This window comes from Toxotes jaculatrix, chromosome 8 (genome assembly GCF_017976425.1).
Source record: "Toxotes jaculatrix isolate fToxJac2 chromosome 8, fToxJac2.pri, whole genome shotgun sequence".
NCBI classification, from domain to species: domain Eukaryota; kingdom Metazoa; phylum Chordata; class Actinopteri; family Toxotidae; genus Toxotes; species Toxotes jaculatrix.
Window position 1 is genome coordinate 6,318,199 of NC_054401.1, and position 21,454 is coordinate 6,339,652.

The 21,454-nt window shown below is 41.8% G+C and overlaps 1 protein-coding gene across 2 annotated transcripts in view; it reads right to left on the reverse strand.

Moving 5' to 3' along the window:
* LOC121186137 (protein argonaute-3) overlaps window positions 1–20,710 on the reverse strand; it is a 35,258-nt gene extending 14,548 nt beyond the window's left edge. For both annotated transcript variants that reach the window (XM_041044792.1, XM_041044790.1), the window contains exons 1-9: window positions 19,957–20,710; window positions 7,100–7,271; window positions 6,655–6,775; window positions 6,300–6,508; window positions 5,234–5,370; window positions 1,767–1,901; window positions 1,530–1,617; window positions 972–1,119; window positions 596–715 (exon numbers count right to left, since the gene is read on the reverse strand). In XM_041044792.1, the coding sequence (XP_040900726.1) occupies window positions 596–715; window positions 972–1,119; window positions 1,530–1,617; window positions 1,767–1,901; window positions 5,234–5,370; window positions 6,300–6,508; window positions 6,655–6,775; window positions 7,100–7,271; window positions 19,957–19,975 (1,149 nt within the window). In that variant the 5' untranslated portion in view covers window positions 19,976–20,710. The remainder of the gene's footprint in view (window positions 1–595; window positions 716–971; window positions 1,120–1,529; window positions 1,618–1,766; window positions 1,902–5,233; window positions 5,371–6,299; window positions 6,509–6,654; window positions 6,776–7,099; window positions 7,272–19,956) is intronic.
* Between the last annotated feature and the right edge of the window lie 744 nt (window positions 20,711–21,454).

The following is a 21,454-nucleotide window of genomic DNA, read 5'->3' on the forward strand; positions in this document are numbered from 1 at the left end:
GATGTGGTTTAATATGGTAACAACAGGTACCAAATGTGAATTGCTAATCTGATGGTGGCCAGATGCAGTCACTGTACAGTCTCAATGCAGCAGCCTCACACACATTAAACTTATTATGACTAAGTAGACCTGCCTTGTAATTGCCAAATGCGATGGAGAAACACGCAGACATGCCTCTGTTAACAATATAAAATGAGAATCTGGGTGAGGCGATTACAAAACAAGCAATTTGATGTCGAGATGAACAGCGCGGCAACCGGCTGCTGACAAGCCTAGCAACACGGGTGTTTCATAAAGCTGTTGTGGTGTGCCATCCAAATGTAAAATCCTGAAATCAGCATTAACTATATGTTAAAATATTCTACACGGTCAATCTATGATTTTATTAAATTGTAGATTGTTTCTGTGTTTGTAATATGTTTGTCAAATATGGAAGTAAATAAATATCACTGCCTTAAATTTATAGTATCTGATGCTAAAGGAACATTTGTCAACTTCAGAATTAAAACCAAGACTTAGTGTCATTACAGTATTTAAACATTGTCTCTATGACAGTAAGAGAGACCTTGATTCAGCAGCTGTCTCTACAACTCACCAGCCTGCTGATCTCCTCCTGCCTGTCAGGCGCGGAGCGAGCTGTGGCTTTGATCATAGTAGAGGTCTGATTATCTGTCAGCTTCTTGATGCATCGTTGACCAGCTACAATGTTACACACCTGCGAGGAAACAAAGGCAAAAGTTTGAACAAAGCTTGGAACATGCATTTTTAATCATTTTAGTTATTATTTAGCCAGCAAAAGATTTTCTGGGGAAAGCTTTTTTTCTGCAGCTGCCCTGCTTCATATTTAGGCAGCTGATACATAGGCACACCTGGGAGCTGCTCAGTACATTGCAGATTTCATCATATTTGGAGTTAGGTTTAATATAAGACCCCGTAACAATGAGAAATAAGCCAGAAATTGTTTCTCTCACCTCTAAGGGAAGGTAAGTGTGCTTTTGCTCCTGGCCCACCTGTAGACAGGGCAAATGTGGGTACTTAAGCTGCAGGCTGTACTTCTCCCTGAAGTACTGGGCTACAGTACGCTCTACTGTCTGACCATTTTCCAACTGTAGAGGGAACCTGCATAGGAAAAAAAAAGCATACTTTGTCAACTCCTAGCCTTATATCCATCTACCTCCAAAGCTCACAATTACTATTTAAATATAATTAAATATCTTTACCCATAGCATTCTAACAGCATATTGCTATATGGCACATTTCCATAGATATGGACCATTCCTTATGATGTACACAAAGTGAGGTATTCTACTCTGGATGACAAACACTGAAAATCAGCAGCTGCACAGCTACTTCACTAATAAATGACTAATGTTGAACGCATGGTTGTCAGATGAGTCAGCCATTATCTGGTTTGTTTGGTGGTGAACTGGTGATCACATCCTCTGTGGTCCGTGTCCCCCGCCCCCAACCCACCCGCGCACTCTGCCCAGAGTCTCCTGTTCCCTCTCCCACCCAAAAGGCTGACTCACGTTTGATGGCTGGCAGGCCGACGGGTCACGTTGCAGACGCGGTACTTCCTCCGCATGGTTCCACAGTGCGTCACCTCCACCTTCAAACCTGGTGAACAATATGAAGTGTTCAGGCAGCATTAAAAATGTGTCTGAGAGTGACTGGCTGTAACATATGCTTTTCCCCCAGCACACATTTTTGTTTTAACTCGCTTCCTCGTATGCACACAAACACTTAACACCGTCCCCCATCTTCACCTTTGATTTCTTTGGTGAATTTGACCCGGTGCGAGTCTGTGAGAGGGCGAGGCTGCTCATCTATGTTGTGGATGTCCAGCACTTCACACATGAACTGGATGACAGGCTGGGCCTTGTAGAAAGCGGTGGCAGACACTGCAAGATAAAGCAACAACAAGAGTCATTTCAGAAAAGAAAAAAACATGATATGCTATCACACAACACTGAATAACCATTACTTGATTGTGTGATAACAATGTTACACCACGGGCTGCAGCTACACCATTGCTAAATATTTAAACAGCATTACATAGGTTACTGAGCACTTTGTTCGGTATTGTGCAAGACTCAGACTGTGGGGGAAAATTAAAAGCTGTCCTGTTGATTCCAATAGACCAATTTGGAGCTGACGTCACAGTTATGTCACTGCAATTGTGTGCACATTGCGGTGACAAAAAAACAGCAGAAAGAAGTGGAGGGAAACAGACAAGATCCCAGGAATACCGAAAAAAAAGTCTTTTTGTGCAACGTGGGTGTCAGAATAGGACTGCAAAAAAGAGGTTACCTTAATTTATATAGAATTCCATTGTCAATGACGTCTCCCTTGATTTTCTATCATTTTACCTTAGCAAATGGTGGTGGTAAATCTTTACTAATATATGCTTTGGTCATTATTTGTTTTGGTTATAGTTTCAACAGGAAGAGAAAGAGGGCTGAAGCTATGAGCAAGTCCTCTCCGGCTGACACGTCAAGCTCTCTCGCTGTAGCTCAAGGGTCCTCCACTTTGGATCCAACAACAGACTCTCAGCCTCCAGACTCTCAAGAGGAGCTTTGTGCTAATAAGACTTTCATACATGCCCAGGGATCCTCCTTTTGTGATAATGCAGAGTCATGGATAGCTCCATAATAACCTATGCAAGTAATTTGTCGCCCAGTGTTATTTGATTATCTGGATGTTATCTGGTGAGTTGCAGAGTGGAGGGCACAGCGTGCATTCATTTGGAGGCTGGGGTCCACAGTACGGGTCAACAGTTCTGGCAGAAGATGGTCAAGGAGGATTTGCTCAGCCTTGGGCTTTTAGCAGCCTTCTTCAGCAAGTCTTCATCTCTCACAATATGATTGATGTCATGACCTATTTGGTCAAAATGACAAAGTCACTGTAGTGGACATCACACACAAAAATCAGCAGCTAGACCTGGTAATAGCATGGTTGTGTGTGCACACATATTATGGCACACTCGGCTACACCTAAAAAAAAAAAAACCCATCATTGCCATTTACAAACACAAAAAGCTCTGTAACACTTTTAAGCAGTTTATAGCTCCATCATAAGACAACATGCTCAAAATGGCAGCTACTTTGAAATGTTCACACAACAAACTGATACCCAGCTTCAAGTAGCAAAAGCAGTGTGAATACCAGATGAACTGTAACATAGGGTTGGAGTGCAATGTCACAATTATGAAGCTCTTACAGAGGCTTATCACATAATTTTTGACTAATCAGTCCACCATGCAAAATAAATGTAGTAGGAACACTGACTGTTCCGTTTGTTGTGACACAATGTTTTATCTCTATAAATGGAAAGACTGAAGCTCAGAAAAAGTAAAATAGGATAAGTGCATTAAAATATGAAAATATGGCTGCAGAGCAAGACATCAGAGACATATTACAGGACGGGTATGACAAAAGACAAAGAAGATCAAAAGACATTCAAAAAATGAGCATAGAGATGAACAGAGTCCGGTGATAAGGTTGAAGACGTTATGGATGAATAATCTGGCTCAAGCTGCTGTGATGTAAGAAGCCCTTCTCTGACAGTATGTTTGACGAAAACACTGCAAGCTTACATCTGTGAGTGATGCACAACAAGTAGGCTGACGACTGCATTGTACACACACACACGCACTCTTACACCTCTGGTTTGCCCCGTGAGACATAAAAGCCTTTTGCAACCGTCAGGAAGTGACGTCACTTGTAATTGTCCTGCCCACGCATTGTGTTTTCATTTCTGTGTATGGAAGTGTCTCTGAGTGAGTCACGAAAATGTAAAATTGAGAGGTCTTATTTCTCTGTAATTACAACTATTTGGTATATGCGCTTTTGATCTCCATGATGCTGAATGCAGGGAGCAGAGTTTGTTGCAGTTGCAGTATATGATGCAACGCTGAAGCATTAGAAAACGAATGCTTTGCAGACACTTGGTGTTCTATCTTGTTGTTGGAAAGTCGACAAGAGACTTGAGGTGATCATTTGATTTCCAAGGATGAGAGGGCGGGAAAATGAGACAAAGGGAGAACCAGAGAGCAGAGAGGGAAAGATTCAAATGAGGCTTCGAGGCTTCAAGCACTTGGAGCAAAACAAAAGCTGTCTCAAGGAAATGCTCCACACATCTACCCTCCTGACCCCAGTAACACCCACCAGTCTAACTTATGTAGGCAAAACCACAACCACAACCACACACACACAAGCTACCCTCTGTCTCCACAGCAACCAGCTAGTCAGTTCCCATCCAGCCACCTTCCTCCAATCTCCTCTATCACACTTTCTCTCTTGTCAGCAGCAGAGCCCTTGGTCTCCAACAACCTCCTACAGTGTGCACATGGCTAACACATTCTCCACCACCCTTTATGTCACATATTTTCCACAAATAATAACAGATTGAAATTGTAGCTAACTATTTCAGGTCATCAAGCAGAGACAAGTGGCCCGAGCTGGAGCCAATTACCAAAATAGATCTTGAATTATTGAATTTGAAAAACTGCTTCTCAGCCTGCCAAATTGGCTCCATTCTGACTAATCAAATCTACTGGTTTACAACTAAATAACCTGTGACAGCAAAGGACACAACAACATCATCACCAGGTAAAAACTAAAGCAACCAGCATGTAACGTTTTAAGTTCCATTTCATGAAAAAATAACTAAAATAAAAAGCAAACATATTTCTTATTTATACTCTTGAGTCTCTGAGAGGTGTGCTGTTTCAAAAAAATATTTGGTTCCCCAGCACAGAACCACAACTTCAGCCTCCACGATGATGAAAAAGCCTTGAGAGTATCCTGCAGACATCATTCAGCTTCAATGAAATATCTTTCTCATGAGCATGACACTGTATACATAACATCACTGAAAGTAAACTGATCATGCGCAAATCTCTAAAAATAGCTTTTATCATGGAGTCTCCATGTCATTCTAATCTATCTATTTAATTATTAAAAACTCACTTCACCAGTAACTACACAAGATAATAAGATAATAAGTTTTATTTTCTTTTTTTTTTAACAAAGACTGAATCACAAATAAAACAGTAAAACTAGTACCTATTTGTTTTGAAATATGGATTGCTGTAGTACCAAACAGTTCTCACCGTGTTTGAGGAAGTAAGCAGTGAAAAAAGCTGCTGTATTTATCTTGTTAAAGCTGAGGCTATAATGAAGCTCAGAGGAGCCGCAAAATCAAAGGAAGGAAAACAAAGTTTGGTTCTCACCATCAATGTTAAGCATCATCTTCCACATGGCAGGCCGCACAGACTGATGGAAGCCAAACCAAACCTCCCTCCCACCTCCCAGGGGATGGTCATAGCCCTCTGGAGCTGAAAAGAAGGATCGACCCACCGGAGTGTACCTTGATGGAGAAAAGTAGCAATTATGAGACAAGGGCAAAGAGAATAAAGAGATGAAAGATAACAGTGAGGTGGAAACAATCAAAGGTCATGAAATAAAGACAAGAAGAAAAGGAGGAGAACATAGGGCAAACACGAAAGGGCACAGGAGATGACAGGATGTCAGCTTCGTTGACACATCCTGAATTAAGAATGCAGGTCAATATGTGTTATATCCAGCTGCTCTTCAATATGGCCTGAAACTGTATCAGTGAAATAAGAGGGTGGTGACATTGCCTGAACCCATCATCTTCTAATTACTCTGCCCAGGAGACACATTAATAATTGTACAGGGGCTACATTTTTCTCAGTGAATCCTGTATTGACGATGTGTCAAGATGCCAATGCAATACTGGGCTCCAGGCACCCGCGAGCAGGGCTAAATGAAAGGTGTCGATATAACCATTTTTTAATAATGCTTTCAAAAAGATTTTCATTAAAGCGCTGGTGATATTACATTCAACTGTGCTCTTGCTAGGGCTTAGGAAAGTGATATCGAGTGGAAGATGGTATGAGGTCAAATACGGCGCTTCGTGTGAGCCATATAAGCTGTGTTTGATTTCCGCTGGGATCAGAGCACTGATCTTTGTGTCACTATGACAAAACAAATATATAGTATTTGCTACAAGTGTAAGCGGGATCATTTTTTACCATGTGTTTGATTTTTCATCTTTTGACTTTATGTTTGGCGACTGAAGCTGGAGGTGGGGAAAGCAGGTAAGGACAAACAGGAAGTTTCCTTGACGTGGCTAGATATTTCAAGATTATAATAACATGATAAACTAACCGTCTACTCATAAAAAGTTTCTATTTAGGCCCCCAACTGACATTAAAAGAGTGAATCAAGACTTCTTTATGATAAAAAGGCCAAATTAAAACATCATCAGCTCACTTCATGGAGGGCAGGTGTCGCAGGACTACATCCACTGCGTGCACAGGGTTGGTGCTGATGGGCTTGTCCAGCTCCAGAGGCTCAGGCATGCTGCGGCCAGTCAGCACCTCGTGGAGCATGTGCCAGCTGACCAGAGACACAAATTTGATGGAAACTTTGAAGGGACGATCTTTCCCTCCCTCACCTGGCAGAGTGACATCCAGGTCCACCTGCGGGGAAAAAAGAAAGGGAGCATGCATCAGTTAAGTTTGCGAGTATGTATAAATCACACATGGTGTGCAAGCGTTCAGGTGGGGCTGAGGAGAAGCGGCATGATTGTGCGCTTGCATTAGTATGAGTCTTTTTTCCAGCTCACCCCTGCAGGTGCCACAGGCAGTGGGTTGGCTGTATACAGGCTCTTCTTTCCATCGTAGACCGGCCTGCGATCCCCAAAGATTGTCACCTTGAAGTGCTGCACCATAGAGTCAACCACCTCCCTGCACAACACACAGACTTTCAGTCATACTGTGTCTAGCCAAGTGCTGACATATTTCAGACTTCATTAAGAATTTTTAAGCTGTCAATCATCATCAGACAAATCATTAGTGAGAACATCTGTCAATCGAAGGTCACAAATTAAACCCAAAGAATATCTCATGCATCCATCAACCACCATTTATCCTTTGACGAGACACCATAACCCTGTGTGCTCACTCGCTGCAAGCTGCTCTATATTAAATATTAGCTAAATGCCTGTTTCTAAATGTAAATACTGTATCAGAGAAAGGTGTAGGAGAAGTTTTAAAGAAGGTCCATCCCACCTGTTGACTCGTCGTGGGCACTTGTCAGGCTTGATATCCACCTCGTAGAGGTAGACATCCATCTTGGGGATCTCCACCTGGAAGCAGTTGGCCAGCAGCTTGATGGGCTTCCCCATCGTGCCATAGCCAGGCCGCCGAGGCATGGAGAACAGGGACTGGGCCCCAACGGCTCCTGAGAGGAAAACAAGGACGAGAGGATAAATGAAAAGAAAACTGAGTGTGGATCTGATTCAGGTCATTCAGGGTGAGGATGTGCAGAATGTATGCACACAGGTCATGTTGTAGTAAACAAACTTGTGTTACAGACAAATTTTCTAGTTTATCAAAGATACTGTAACACAAGTTAATGGCCTATTGGTCCGTATACTTGATACATAACTTTTCAAACTAGAGTTTAACATTTTTTGTTTTTGTGTTATCGTTATGGTTATTTATAACTTAAAAGTTCCAGAGGATTTAACTTTTTACATTTACAGACAAGTTATAATGTCCTGCCACAGTAGATAGTTTCACACGCAGTCACAGTTTCATAGCAATAAATTGAGGTATTGTTGCTACAAAAAATCTGCTTATGTTTTGTGTTTATGTATAAAAGGAACACATGCTGGTTATCATTACATTATTGTTTATATGACAGTTATATCATAACACTCAAATATACATATAGGAATAAAGAGAAAACATTATCTGTTGGGCTCTACAGACAAAAATGGTTAACTACTAATAACAAAGTTAGATCTGAATGATTTAAAGGTACTACACTATTTCTCTATCATAAAACTACGGTGTCAGTGGTTTGTTAAACACTGTAACAAGTGCTTAATGGTGGAAAAAAGTAAACAGAGAAATTCCAAATGTCAAGATAAGGTGCTGTATAGGGGAAACACCAAGAATAAACACAATCGACTCTGACATTTTCAACATTCTACAACACAAACATACACACCCACCACACTCTCAACAAACTGTCACATTTCTATGTAACATGCACTTTACATTTGATCTGATATACTGAGAAAAGTACAGAGACGATATAAAAGTATCAGGGGAATAAAACCAGTTTCAAAATGAACAATACACGCCCATGATTTAAAAAAAAAAAAAACAAAACACCCAGCCAAGACCGTAAACATCCTGACATGTGAATGAACATTTCATGATATGGACCAACTCTAAAGCAAACAACTGCACACGCACGCACGCACACACACAGGTGCAATGAACAGGAACAGGAAGTGCATGGATTGGCAAATTAAGCATTCTTCATAGCAACAGAAGCAATTTATGCTGCAAAACACAGCAGTTCTGCCTTCCATATAATGCTATAAACATTGTCACTGTTGCATTTAAAAAAAAGAAAAAAACAATACAACAGCTGAATAATGGATGATTATATGAAGCGGGACACTGAAGCTATTTAATTTCACTGTGGCGGAAATAAAAAACCTGGCTCTCTGAGATGACAGATGTGAAAATGATTGAAAAATAACGTTGCCACTCACAATTCAGATGCTCTAACAACTAATACTGTGTAGCCAATTTTCTTGATAAGTTTGCCGACATATAATGATTCATCTTAAAAACAAACTTAGAATTGTTCTAAAGTAGACGAATACGCAGCAACATTAACGACTATTAACTGTCTAGTGTTACTCACGAGGGAACATTTGTTTGACAGTCTACTTATTAGTTACACATTTGTTCTAAAATATGGTATCACTCCGCATGCACACACACTTAAGCAAAAACCATGAGATTTCTTAGACATGAGTCACTTTGATCCAGAAACAGAGAGATCTGTTCAGCTTTATGTGCCACACTCATGTCGGTGCTATTTTTGGGACTGCTGAGGCTTGTCCTCCACATCACACTTGAGAGAACAAATGGCTGTGCTGACGTGCCAATACAATATCTGGATTAAACTTATGATGCTATCATACGTTCTGCTATGGTTATGCAACAGCAATCTTTACACATAAACTCAGATGAGACTCATTCATTTGCCTGGCAAGTGTTGCTTTCTTTATGCCCCTCTCCAGCCCTCATGGACTTTTTTTTTCCAGTTTTATTCAACTGTTTCATTCTATCACCGCTGCCGTAGGCCTGGTGCTCTCCAGTGTCTACCAAAAAACTGCCCCAAATGTGTCACTGAGAAATAAGAGTCATGGTTGAGTGTGATTCATCGCTGATTTGACTCATAGGCTCACATGTGTGGGTGATATTGGTGTTGAGGGGCCAGCAGAGGGGAAGTTCATAAAAACCTACCCATAACAGAAACCTTCTGTGAGGTAACAGCAGACAACATGAGCGACTTGGTTTGTTTACAGTCGGGCAGCTTTGGAAGTATGTGTTTTCTGCCCTGCTCCCTTTTTTTTTTGTGTCCCCTCTGTGGAGTGGAGGCTAACAGGGTTGATGCAGGGTGAAGGCCTCGTGTTTGAAATAGCCTGCCGAGATAAAATGATGAAAAAGAGGCGAAAGTCTGGAATTCCTACCACGGCTGTCCCTCTCACACAAAACTGTGCACACAAACTTTTGTAATGGTAATTCCCCTTGGGGCCCTCGGTGAAACTTGTGAGGTAAGCCCAATTTCACACACACACAAGAGCGACGAAACGAAGGAAGACAGATATTCTGGTAAGTCTTCATTAAGGCTACAGGAATAAGGTTGTCTGTCAAGGAGTGTGACTTATCCTAAGGAGTGTCCTCCATTACGGAGAGCACATTTTTCTGTGCTGTGATGGTCCTGGTGAAGTTGGCAAGGAGGAGGAGAATAGCAGGGAGTGGCAGGATTAGACAGTGGGCAGGGTTGGTGTTTTCCGGCTTTCATCTGCCTCTCGGTACTGGCATCCATTCAGCATGAGTCACAGAACCACCATGGGCAGAGAATCGCACAGTCGAGCATCCTGGTTCTGGACTAAATGGTGGATGAATTACAGTAGCGCAGACTGGGTCTTACAGTGAGAAAAAAGAAAACCTAACTTAAAAACATCACACAGGGGTAAATTTGGTGTTCCACCCACTTGTACACACACACACAAACACATGCAACCACTTGGTTTCATTTTTGTATGAAACCAACACACACAGAGATACAGTAATTTGTAGCGGTGGTACTGCACAGACACACAGAACGAATGAACTTACTATTTCCCACATTACTTTTGTTGCTACTTTTGGCATTTTGTATAAACATAAACACACACAATCCCTGATGCTTTTCAAAACGTATGCATATACACTGACAAACGGCTACACAGTTTTACATTCAAACAAATCACTACTGACACAGCACAATCTCCAGGGCCAAAGCTCCAAAAAAGCGCCTGATCGCACAGACTAACCTACCACCCGCAGTCATGACTTGTGTTCGGCCGGTGGCAATCTGACAAGATGCAAACAGGAATCAAAACAAACAAGTTGTGTGGGTCTAATCAAAACACTGGCCCTGGCGGTGACCGTGATATTTGGCCAGCCTGCCTCTGCATTCTTTGGCTTCCTGTGAATCCTGCAGATTATGACAGACCTCTGAGTGATTCTGTCGCTTGCAGAAACGCTTTGAGGCTCTGTGATGTTGATATATTTACCGTAGATTCCCTTTGCAACAATGATTGCAAAGAGACTTTCGTATTTCTTTAAGGACCTGTGTCTATTTAGTGAAATGTTACAGAAATTCTATAGGTTCACAAAGACTAAAATGAGACTGATTTTCTTTTTCTTAGCTTAAAAAAACTGACTTCTGCCTCGCCATTCGTCTGTGGTGATGACAGCTTGCTGTGACAACAGATGGGATCATCTGATCATCAACATCACGCACATGGCAGGCAACACGCTGAGATGTTGAAAATCTACCAGGAATGTCACACAGATGTGTTTTGCAGCATTTTCTGAATAGTCAACCTGACCCTGATCATTCAGCAACACATCAAAAACCGCTCTGCTATCTGTACTTCGTGGAAACTGTGCATCTGTGTTCCCTCCACAAACAGACATAACAAATGTGTTTGTCCGAAGGAGCAGGAGCGAGGGGGTCAGAGAGGGAGGTTTGACTGTCAAGCTGGGTATGGACATGGGGGGGGGGGGGGGTCTGGGAGAGCAAAGTGCTTCACTCTCAAGCTTCTATAGCCGTAAGTTGCTCTATCTGATTCTGTCATTCACTGCAAGCAGAAATAAAAGTGAAACTTTCAGAGATAACCCATGCAGAAATTAAACATCAGACTGATTATACAATTCCCTTCAAATAAACTTCAAATGCTCAAGACATGTTATTGCTATTTTTATGTGATGACTAAGATCTTGACTGTCAAAAATGGCCATTCTCTGGGCTTGTTAGGTGTGTGGGAAGATGTGCAACCCCTAACACACAAAGATGCTTGCATGAGTTTACAGGAAAATCCACTTACTTCAAGACTAAACACAGAACACTGATCAAGAACTTGTCAGGGATACCATGACCTCTACTGCTGGTGCAGTAGGTGATGCGTTATACTTTGCTATGACAATTTCTGAAAACGCAACCACAAATCTACACAGACACATCAAAGGCTTATTGACTCTTTGTACAGTGAGTGTAAAGGTTCAAGGAAACCTCCTCTTGAGATGAAGAATACCACACTGAAAGTTTGTGCGCGCACTTTCAGATAATTACAGGAAGGACATGCTCTAACAAACAGAGGAGAGAAGATTTAATCCTCCCCCTGTCTATAAGCATGTTTCTCATTTCCTGAGCCTGTACATTCATACAGTAAGAGATGACAAAGGTGGGAAAGTCCTTCTTGAATGTGAATAAAATGAACTTATAGGGTATTTTCATGAAAATACAAGAACTCTGTGGTGTTTGAAGGAAGGAAATTGCCACTCACGCACTTGGTCTATTGCACTGTGGTGAAAGAGATGTTTAAGTGTTTTTGTTACCCTTCACTGTGAAGCAAACCAGGCCCAGAGGCAGTGTGGGGTTTGTATTAAAAAAAGGAATTATCAATTAATATGAGAGACACGCAGTCACAGGTGAAATTAGTTTCAATGAAACTGCGTTCATGAATGTTACTTATGTCCTTCAGTTAATATCTAAAAATATTTAGTACCATTATTTCTTTTTGTCTGGGCAAAATATAACCCTTTCACAAGTATCAGATATTCATAGTGAAATAAAATAAAACATGTTAATGTTGCCATTATTCTGCAAACTTTAAAGAGATGTGCCAACCAAAATCTGTGATTTAATATGCTTACACCCTGCAGGCTTGAAAGATAGCCCTTAAATGTTTGTGGTTTCCCGTTTCAGAGAACAGCCGCTGTGGTCAGCTTGAATTTATGTCACTTACACTGTACTCCAATAGTGAAATCGTTTCATGGCAGAAATACAGTATCAAAACTACTCCTACGAGTCCTGCAAAATAATCCACTTTTCCGCCGTCCATCAGCATGCCCAATATGCTCCAGACGCTCATATTTTTGCCAAAACTTTGCTGAACACACAGCTTCAGTTTTCTGCTTGTGCACTGAGTTCGTTTTGTGCGCCGCTTGTGTGGTTAGCTGGCAACCCTACATTTGGACGTATTCCGCCACCTTTTATTGGCAGATCAGTTTTACACAAGTCAAATGGTTAGATGAAGAGCTGCAGGCACCTTTTACAGTTTAAGCAAACCTTAATCTTCCATCGTACAAATATCATACAACACACTAATCAAGGTTAGAAATGTTTTTCTGGGCCATTGTTCCTGAAAGTAGCTGTGTCTGGTGGCTTATTAAGGTTTGTTGTACTGTGTGTTCAGTATTCTTCTGAATTTGTTCACTGTGATCCAAGTCCAGCCCTGGCACAATCATGCTTTAACAGGAAATAGCAAGATTAATATTACAAGTCTCATTCTCTTCTCCAAGATTTATCCCTTCTTCATTTGTCTCATCAGGGCCAAGTAGATCAAAATGCAAATCCACTGTATAAGCAGGGCGTAACATTAAAGAAGTTCCCTTGCATCAATGGAAAATATGTGGCGAGCAGAGGGGTAGAATTTAGTTAATTAACAGTAAACAAAAGCTGAGTGATACCATCCAGCTTGCCAGTCACCAGTGATACAATGCAATGGTGCACATGGAATAAATAAATCAAATAAATATTATGTAACGCACCAATGACTGTGATCCCTTTCTTAGCAATGAATATTTTGCAGGAAACATCTCAGCAATGTGAACTCGTTCCACTCTGATGCTTTGCAACACAACACAGCCACACTGTACACAGTGGGCTGGGATCCAGAATAACTGGATAGTGAGAAGCTAGGCTGACATCCAGTCCCCAATAACCCCCTCAGCCACATCCCCCCACTACACAAACGTCCACGCTGCTAACGAGTGCACATGTCCACACACATACAGGCCCACACACCAACACACACATACACACACAATACAGCTGTTGTGTTTCTAATCCAGAGAGGCCTGAGCTGTGGGAACAGGGCGAGTGCTCAGTGGTGAGGCACAATGGCGTCAGTCACAGCAGGCAGAAACTAGAAACGCACACACACGTATGCACAGAAAGACTGATAGATGGCGAGGAAGGATTGATGCGCGTAACACACAGTCGGACTCCTCCCTCCTATTCCCCTCATCAACCTCAAGAGTGTTGCATCTGGCACCTATGAGAGTCAATGCCAATCTCTGCCACAGATAAACACCAGCAGGAAGCCACTTACTGACAAGCCAACGGAGGCCTGGTCAGTCACAACAACATGCAAAAATGTTGACATCACCCTCGGGACAAACCTGAGGCTGAGTGAGAGTGAAGGAGTGTACATGGCAGGGAAATATTTTCAGTGCGATGGAGTGAAGCGGGTGGAGGGATTTGGAGTGGGTTAAGAATCATCTCCAGTTTTGACATAAAGGTATTATGGAGAGCCTAACAGACTTATTGACACAGGTAGATGATGGATGACTACACACAGATATACACATACATACAGTATACAACAAAACTGAGTACAACCCTGGTCAATATCACCTAAATAATTTTATTTATAAGTAATAAGTAATTAGCAGTCCCATCCATTTAATACAATTTGCTTTTAGCCAAAGCCCCCCAAAAATAGAAATGTTTGGTTAAACTATAAAGAAAGGTCCATATTAAAGAACCAGCCGCAAAAAAAAAGTCAGTACATGCTTCTTCATTGAAGATTACAATAATTTATTTTTTATACATAAGAACGTGAAGAACGTTTCTTACTTGGCCAGGAATTTCCTTACCACGTTGCATTTGACACGACCTACGCAAAAACTGAGCAAGCTGCACTGCCCGTTGGTTATTTTATAAACTTGCTTATGTTCAGGCTGAGTGGAACAGTGGACAGGGGCCAGGGGTTGTTGACTTTTTATGTTGACCTGGGCATGTCAACTGCTCTGGAACTCTGACAATCTACATGCTCTCTAATAATTTAATTAGAACCAAGCCAAGTACTCAGATTATAGCAAGTGTCATGTCAGCATCTTAACCAAGTTATTATACCCACATTAAAAGGTTAGATTGCCAAAATTATTTGCCATGATCATCACAGTGAAAATGAACATCAGCATGTCTTTCTAGAGATAATGTTCTTGTTTCTTTGGACAGTCCATAATCCCTGGCTGCATACAGTTTTTATTTCCACATAAGAAATAGTCCCAAACATTGTTTTGGGATTAATTCGTATTTGGAATTTTTTTCAAAAGTTGATCATCAGAGTTTTTCTATGAAACATTGAGTTTTATTTATTATGAGCATAATGCAAAACGCACCAATAATCAGAAAGGAGAAGAGACAAGAAAGAGAACTTTTAGAGCTGTGTGACAAAAACCTCAGACATCACAAAAGTTTGAAAGAAACTTATTCTCTGTCTTACAATTTGATGGTACTGACAAAATCAAGTAGTGCTCTTATTTCTGGCAAAATGGACTTGTTTTTTTGGCGCAGTGACAGTTGCTAATCATGTCTTGTAAATGTACTAACAGACTGATTAAAGGAACCTCTGGTTTTTGTTTGTTGCTGTTAAAACTTTGTGTCCTAAACGCAATTAGACCATTAAAAACATGGCTACATTTTAAATAATCAGCAGACAATATTTTCAATCAATTACATACAAACATACCTAATTTATGTGGTATAAAATAACTTATTTGGCCTTTAAATGTGAGAAAATGTAGTTGCGGCTGAACTCTATTAACAAACCTCATTTCAGGACTGTAGGGAATACTGACAGGAATATGAATCTGTCTCTCTGTCACTGATAAACAGACGGATTTCTGTCTGTCCTGCAGTGAGCCCCCAACAAAAAACACAGACTTCTCCATCCAATTCCCTCTCTTCCTGTCCATAACATCCCCCTAAAATGAGCCCCTTTCAGCTCCCCCAAAAAACAGATCTCAGGAAGGGGAAAAGCAGAGGGAGGAGGAGGTGGAAAAGAAGCGTGGTCTGGCTGTTCTGGCTTCTAATCTCTGTGACACATCACAACCTTCAGCCTTTCCCCCTCTCCTACTCACACACACACACTCCATCCCTTGACTTTTCCCTCTGTCTACTCAGCCCACTTGCAGGAGTTTGCTGTCAGCTCCACACTCTGACAACAGCATGTGTCAGCCAGCAGAGCTGGCAGTGCTATTCATGTGTCTACTAAACAGACACAGACACATGAATAAGACTGTTCAGTGAACATGAGAAAGATATATTCTGCACAGGGCCACAGAATTCACAATATAATATCACAAATGACAGCATATTTGGAGCAGGTATTTGTTGGTATTTACTTTGTTCCAATGGGTAAAACAACAGTGACAGTGCTGGGCAGAAACCGCATTTTTCTTTCTATTAAAGGGACACGTACATTTAGGTCAGAAAGCAGAAAAAAACATGGAAAATAATGATGAATCAGTGGAGCGTTAACATCTAGCAGCATCTGCCTGGGATAGATTCTGAACTCCATTTTAGTTTAGAAGAAAAACCGAAGCTTCATTATCTAAGCTATTTGTTAATACTGTCATGTCGAATGTCCATTTTGTGGAAGTAAAACCAGAAGGCACATCTGGCTCAACAGAAAAAGAAATGAGGACAGCAAAAGAAGGCAACCCACTACATTACTAATCGTTCAGTAATATACACAAAAAAGGGCACACTGCCTTTGGTGTTTAATTTAAAAAAAAAAAACTTAATAAATAATAAAAAAAAAAATAATAATAATAATAATAATAATTAAAAAAAAAAAAAGTAACTAAAATTTACAAAACAAAATTGACATGACAGAACCTCAATACTCAAAATGATCTCACACTGAGACAGATTCTGGTCTTCACTACTTATTATGACTGATAGAATATTATTGACAACATTTGCCAAAAAATAAAGAGAAATTAAAAATTCTATGAGGAGTCAATAGGAAGAGTTTTTAATTTTCTTCAGTTAAGTAAAACCAAACTTAAAGCTCTCCCTCATACAATGAGTCTAAAGAGCAACGGCAAACTGCATTTTCCATAGAAACCTACAACAATATGCCAATGGTTAGCCTTATGGGTGGCTGGGGTGGCGGACGGGGGCAGTCTATTGTCAGTGAGCTGCTTGAATGAACTGAGTATTATGGGGAGAGACTGCAAATCAAGTACTAAGCCGTCCCTCAAAGCCGACCCCAGTGTCTGTACAAAATCCACAGAGAACCAGAATACAAGGAGAATGACAGGGAAGGCAGAGTTTCCCACTGAGGCAAAGGGAGGGAAACAGAGGCGGTTACCAAGGAAGGGAGGGGGGGGGGCACCTGTCTGTGAATCAAAAAAAGAGCGGGAAACACAGAAGTGAGAGAAAGAAGGGCAGGCATGAGATAAGGAGAGAGACTGGCAAAACAACAAACACAGAAAATATCTTAATTTCAGATGTCCTCAAAAATACCCAAGAAACGTTCTTAAAGAAACTATTACCATTCCCTCTAAGTGCTGTGCTAATGGACAGTGAAACCCACCTCTACCAGGGCTGCCTTTCATACCAAGCTGAGTCATCTCCAGCCAACTCAAATCCCACCTGGTTACAAAGTGCAGTGTGACAGGTGGAGGGTGGAGGGTGTAGGGTGGGGAAGCCCCCCATCCCCACTGCCATCTCATTGTGTTCCAGTAAGCTGCATCCCTCAATATACCACGTACATTTCTGAAATGACGAAGCCTCCTGGATGAGAGGTGAAATGTGTTCAAGATCTACAACCAAGCCCAGCTGCTGTCAGTTCAGTTCTTTTTGGATAGACAACCAGCAGAGGCTCCAGGAAGTGACTACACCAGCCAAGAAACAGTCCATCACATAAACTCCCGTGATCAATTGGCAGTAGAGGTCCTGGTATCCAGATTTTGTTACCTTTGGACACAACCAGGTTAGCAGTTTTTCCCTCTTTCTAGTCTTTATGCTAAGCTAAGCAAGCCGGTTGCTGACTGGAGCTTATGAAACTAACTCATTTCAGCATTTCCCAAAATGACAGTTATTCCTTTAAATGCTGACCAGCCGCTGAAACAAGCATGACTTATCAATCACTGCATGTATGCCAAAAATCATATGCAATAAAATAAAATCTTTCCATTGAGTATTCTGTTCAACTATTAGGCCTCCAGAAATGTTAACAATGTTAAGCCCTTAATTTGAAATCTTTGACTAGGTCTGGCTTTACAGCTCAACCACAGTGTGACATCACATCAAGTGACAAGTTGTTTGTGGGCATACCACAGGGTTAGCACATCAAAATGGATTTGATTTGCTTAAGGCTCGAAAGCCTTGCACTCATTATATCCCTAGTGCTAAGCTCTCTAGAGCCATGGTTTCCATGCCACATGTGCTGCTGCTTAGACTGCAACTAGGGAGAAGAGTAACTGTCAGTTTCTAAGCAGGCTGTGCCATCAATTTGCATTTTCTCACGCCACTCTCTGGGCCACTGGCTGACTGATGGAGGGCCTCCTTTTAATCATTCACCCAGACACAGGGCTTACTGGTTGGACCGTGGCGGTTAGCGACATGTGATTGTGAACCAACACCAACGCACACAATATCAAGACCCTACAGCGACTTACAAGGACAAGCCACAAAATTACATGGTAAAAATGTGCCTCTGTCTAACTGGATTAACATATTAAAGTCCTCCAAAATGAAAGCATCAACTACACTCCTTAACACACTTAATGTAAGGCTGACTATCAGCATACTCCACATGAAATTGCATTTTATGTGTTCTCTGACTGCTGTGGAATACTGTGCTGCAAGCAGACACCAATATACTCCTGTCCAGTCCCCAGGTCTGTTTCTATGGCATCCATGCTGACTGAGGAGCTTGAGAGTTATGGTGGAAGCAGACAAGATTCAAGTTTCTTTAAACATCAAGTTAAAATAGAAATATCACAAAACTACAATAAAGTATGCTTTGAGAGTAAAATAACTGGTTGAACTCAATCAAAGAATACCAACCAAATATGGGGCTTCTTTTTCATCACTTTTTCTGTAAGTACATGTCAAATTTAATCTAATTCAGAGTATAATGTGAGCTTAACTTGCACACCTGCCCAAACACTAACACATAGCTGTTTTAGTGTGTTTGGCATTACTGTAGGTGCTGGGTTACTGGGAAAACACCTGAAGGTCCCTTATGCTACCACCACTGGGAAGTGTCCCAACTGAGAAGAGCCGAAACACTAATGAGAGAGCAGGCGGCAGAGAGGGATCTCCTCTTGAGGAGTCGGGGGGTGGGTTAAGGACCAACTGCTGCATCATGTGTCACTGGCTGATCAAGACTACCTGGTATTCGTTTATAGCCACATAAGTGGAAAGCTTCCGTTACAGCTGAGACAAAGCCAGGAGGTTTCGGACAGTTTAACTGCCACTACGATCAAGAAAGAGACAGTTTACTGGCCAGTTTACTGGCCAGTTTACTGGACAATTTTGGAATTTTAGACAGGAATTTGCAAGGTTACATGAGGTCACTGCTGCAGATAAACATGTTTATTAACAAGATTTTCTAGCTTTTACACTCAGTGAATATCCACACTAAACCCCACAGGCTAAACTTGCAGCTAGTGTGCTCCTAAAACAGGATCCTGTCAATGTTCTTAGTAAAAACACTTTCTACCAACTCACTATTTAGGAATTAGAAAATGGCACTGGCTAAATATTATATGCACAAAGCACTGACATGGCAAAATAGATTAAAATAGAGTGTAGGTGCTGTGGCAGCACCTCCACTCTGTTGCTGCCAAATATGTTGAGGTCTGTCTGGGGTCAATGGGTGACTATGGCCTAGGGGGGCTTGAAAGGACAGAGAGTTTGTCCTCTGTCACAAGTTCTCAGGTGACTAGCCATGCTGGGTGAACATTTTATTCTGCAACATGAGGATTAAAACAAAGAAACGGTTTATTAATGTGGGATAATGCAGGGGAATACCAGGCACTGGCCTCAGCACCTGTTTAATGAAGCCCACACACCTGGCTGATGTTGCTGATGAGTTTACAGTAAGTGAGACAGAACTAACTCCTCAGTGCTCTTGGGGAGTGGCTTATAAACTGATTATAGCCGCTACATATTTTACGTTTGAGTTCAAAGCAGAAGTCGATTTCAGTCTCGCATGACTGGAAGGAGTTATTCAGTTAAATCATTTCAACCGTGGCTGGCGTTTGGGCAAATTAACAGCAGAAGATGACGAACCCCCTGGTTACAGTTACACACCTTCAAGCGTCATCCTCGGTTGTCAAGCACAGAAGCAACCCGACAGCCCCGGTGTTTCATATCACTAGCAAGTACAATCCCCAAGAAATGAAACTTCCACTGACACACTCGCTGTACCACAGCCAACAACTTAATACTGAGACGTGACGGAGTACATTACCTGTAGTTCCGATTTCCATTCATGAGGTCCCTGCCCGGTTCACTTCCCGGATCACAGATGTCAAACGTTTGGGACTCTTCCTCCGTTCAATCCGGTGTCTCCTTCGGCAGTGCGCCGCCTCTGCAGCACTGAGTGGCCGAGTACCCTGGTCTCTGCTAGCACCCCTCCCTGTGGACTTGCAAATGGGGCCCTTCGATACGGTCGTTTCGCCGGCCGGGGGTTTTCGGCGTCCCCGCACACCGCCTTTCGCACACGGTCAACGTATCCAATCGGATTTCACTGCCACGGCGAAAGCTACTGGTTCCTCGACGCGACGCTGTGGCAGGGAAAACCTGCTAGTTAGCCAAGTTAGCTCGCTAGCCAGGCTTTGGGAAGTGGCTGGAACGGACTAGAGGAGCTGTCAGGATATCATCACAGCGGGGTCACTGAGTCCAAATGAATTCCTACCGATAGACGAACGTTAACAGAAAGCACATAAATCCGTATCTACGGCACAGCGAGCGTCGGTGTAGCTACAGTAATTAGCTAGCTGGCTAGCTCGGCTGTTGGATAGTTGGAATTCTGACAGACGACGGCTACTTTTATCGCGTTGAAAAACAGCCGCTGACACGGCCCCGCTCCTCAAGCACCGTATCCCAACGACGTCGTCCTCAGTAGTTTGTATCCCAGTGCCGAAATAAAGCTGTCAACACCGGGCTGAATCCGCCGATAAGTGTCAGGATTTTCAGTCTGGTTGACAGATCAACTCTGCGGGGCTTCGGCGAGCCAGCTAAATATGGTGAAGTTGCCTTCTGACACCGACAGGAAGAGGTGGGCTCTGTGTCACCAGACGTCAGAACAATCAACTCCGCCTTCACCCAAAGGTAACCCTACGTTTACAATCCTACGAATAAATTACTGGGTAAGAGATTTTAAAAGTCAAACGTCAGAATCTATGAATTATTACCTAGATTTGTTTTAAGACTGGAAGTTTAGGGTACATCTCCTCTGCTATAATGTAAAATGTGTAAACCTTGTTCAAATTAATTATTTTCCGTTCTGACCTGAGAATATATTTTGAGAGTGTAGATGAATCTAAAATCCAAGTAAACCAATGCTGGTTTACCTACAAGGCAAAGCGGACAACTGCCCAGCGACCCCAGTTCCCAAGGGGCCCCAAGAGCAACAGGTTTACTCCATGTCATTCTTGTCTGAATAATTTGATTAATCTGCTAATTTGTTAGAAATTTGCTCCACATCTTGACTGTGTCAAAATCTAGTTTGAATATCAGAATTGTTTTAGTTTATTCTGAGTTAATTTGTTGTAAAGTTTGATTAAAACGGCTTCCTTTTTCTACATTTGAAGTCATTAACTCACAGAAAATCTTGGGCAAAGTAGTATTCCATTATCAAAGGACTGTAAAGTCAAAACCCTTGATCATTTTCATAATCAATAGGCCTAACCATTATTTTTGTTTAGTCTATAAAATAAGAATATAGTGAAGATGGATTTTTCTTT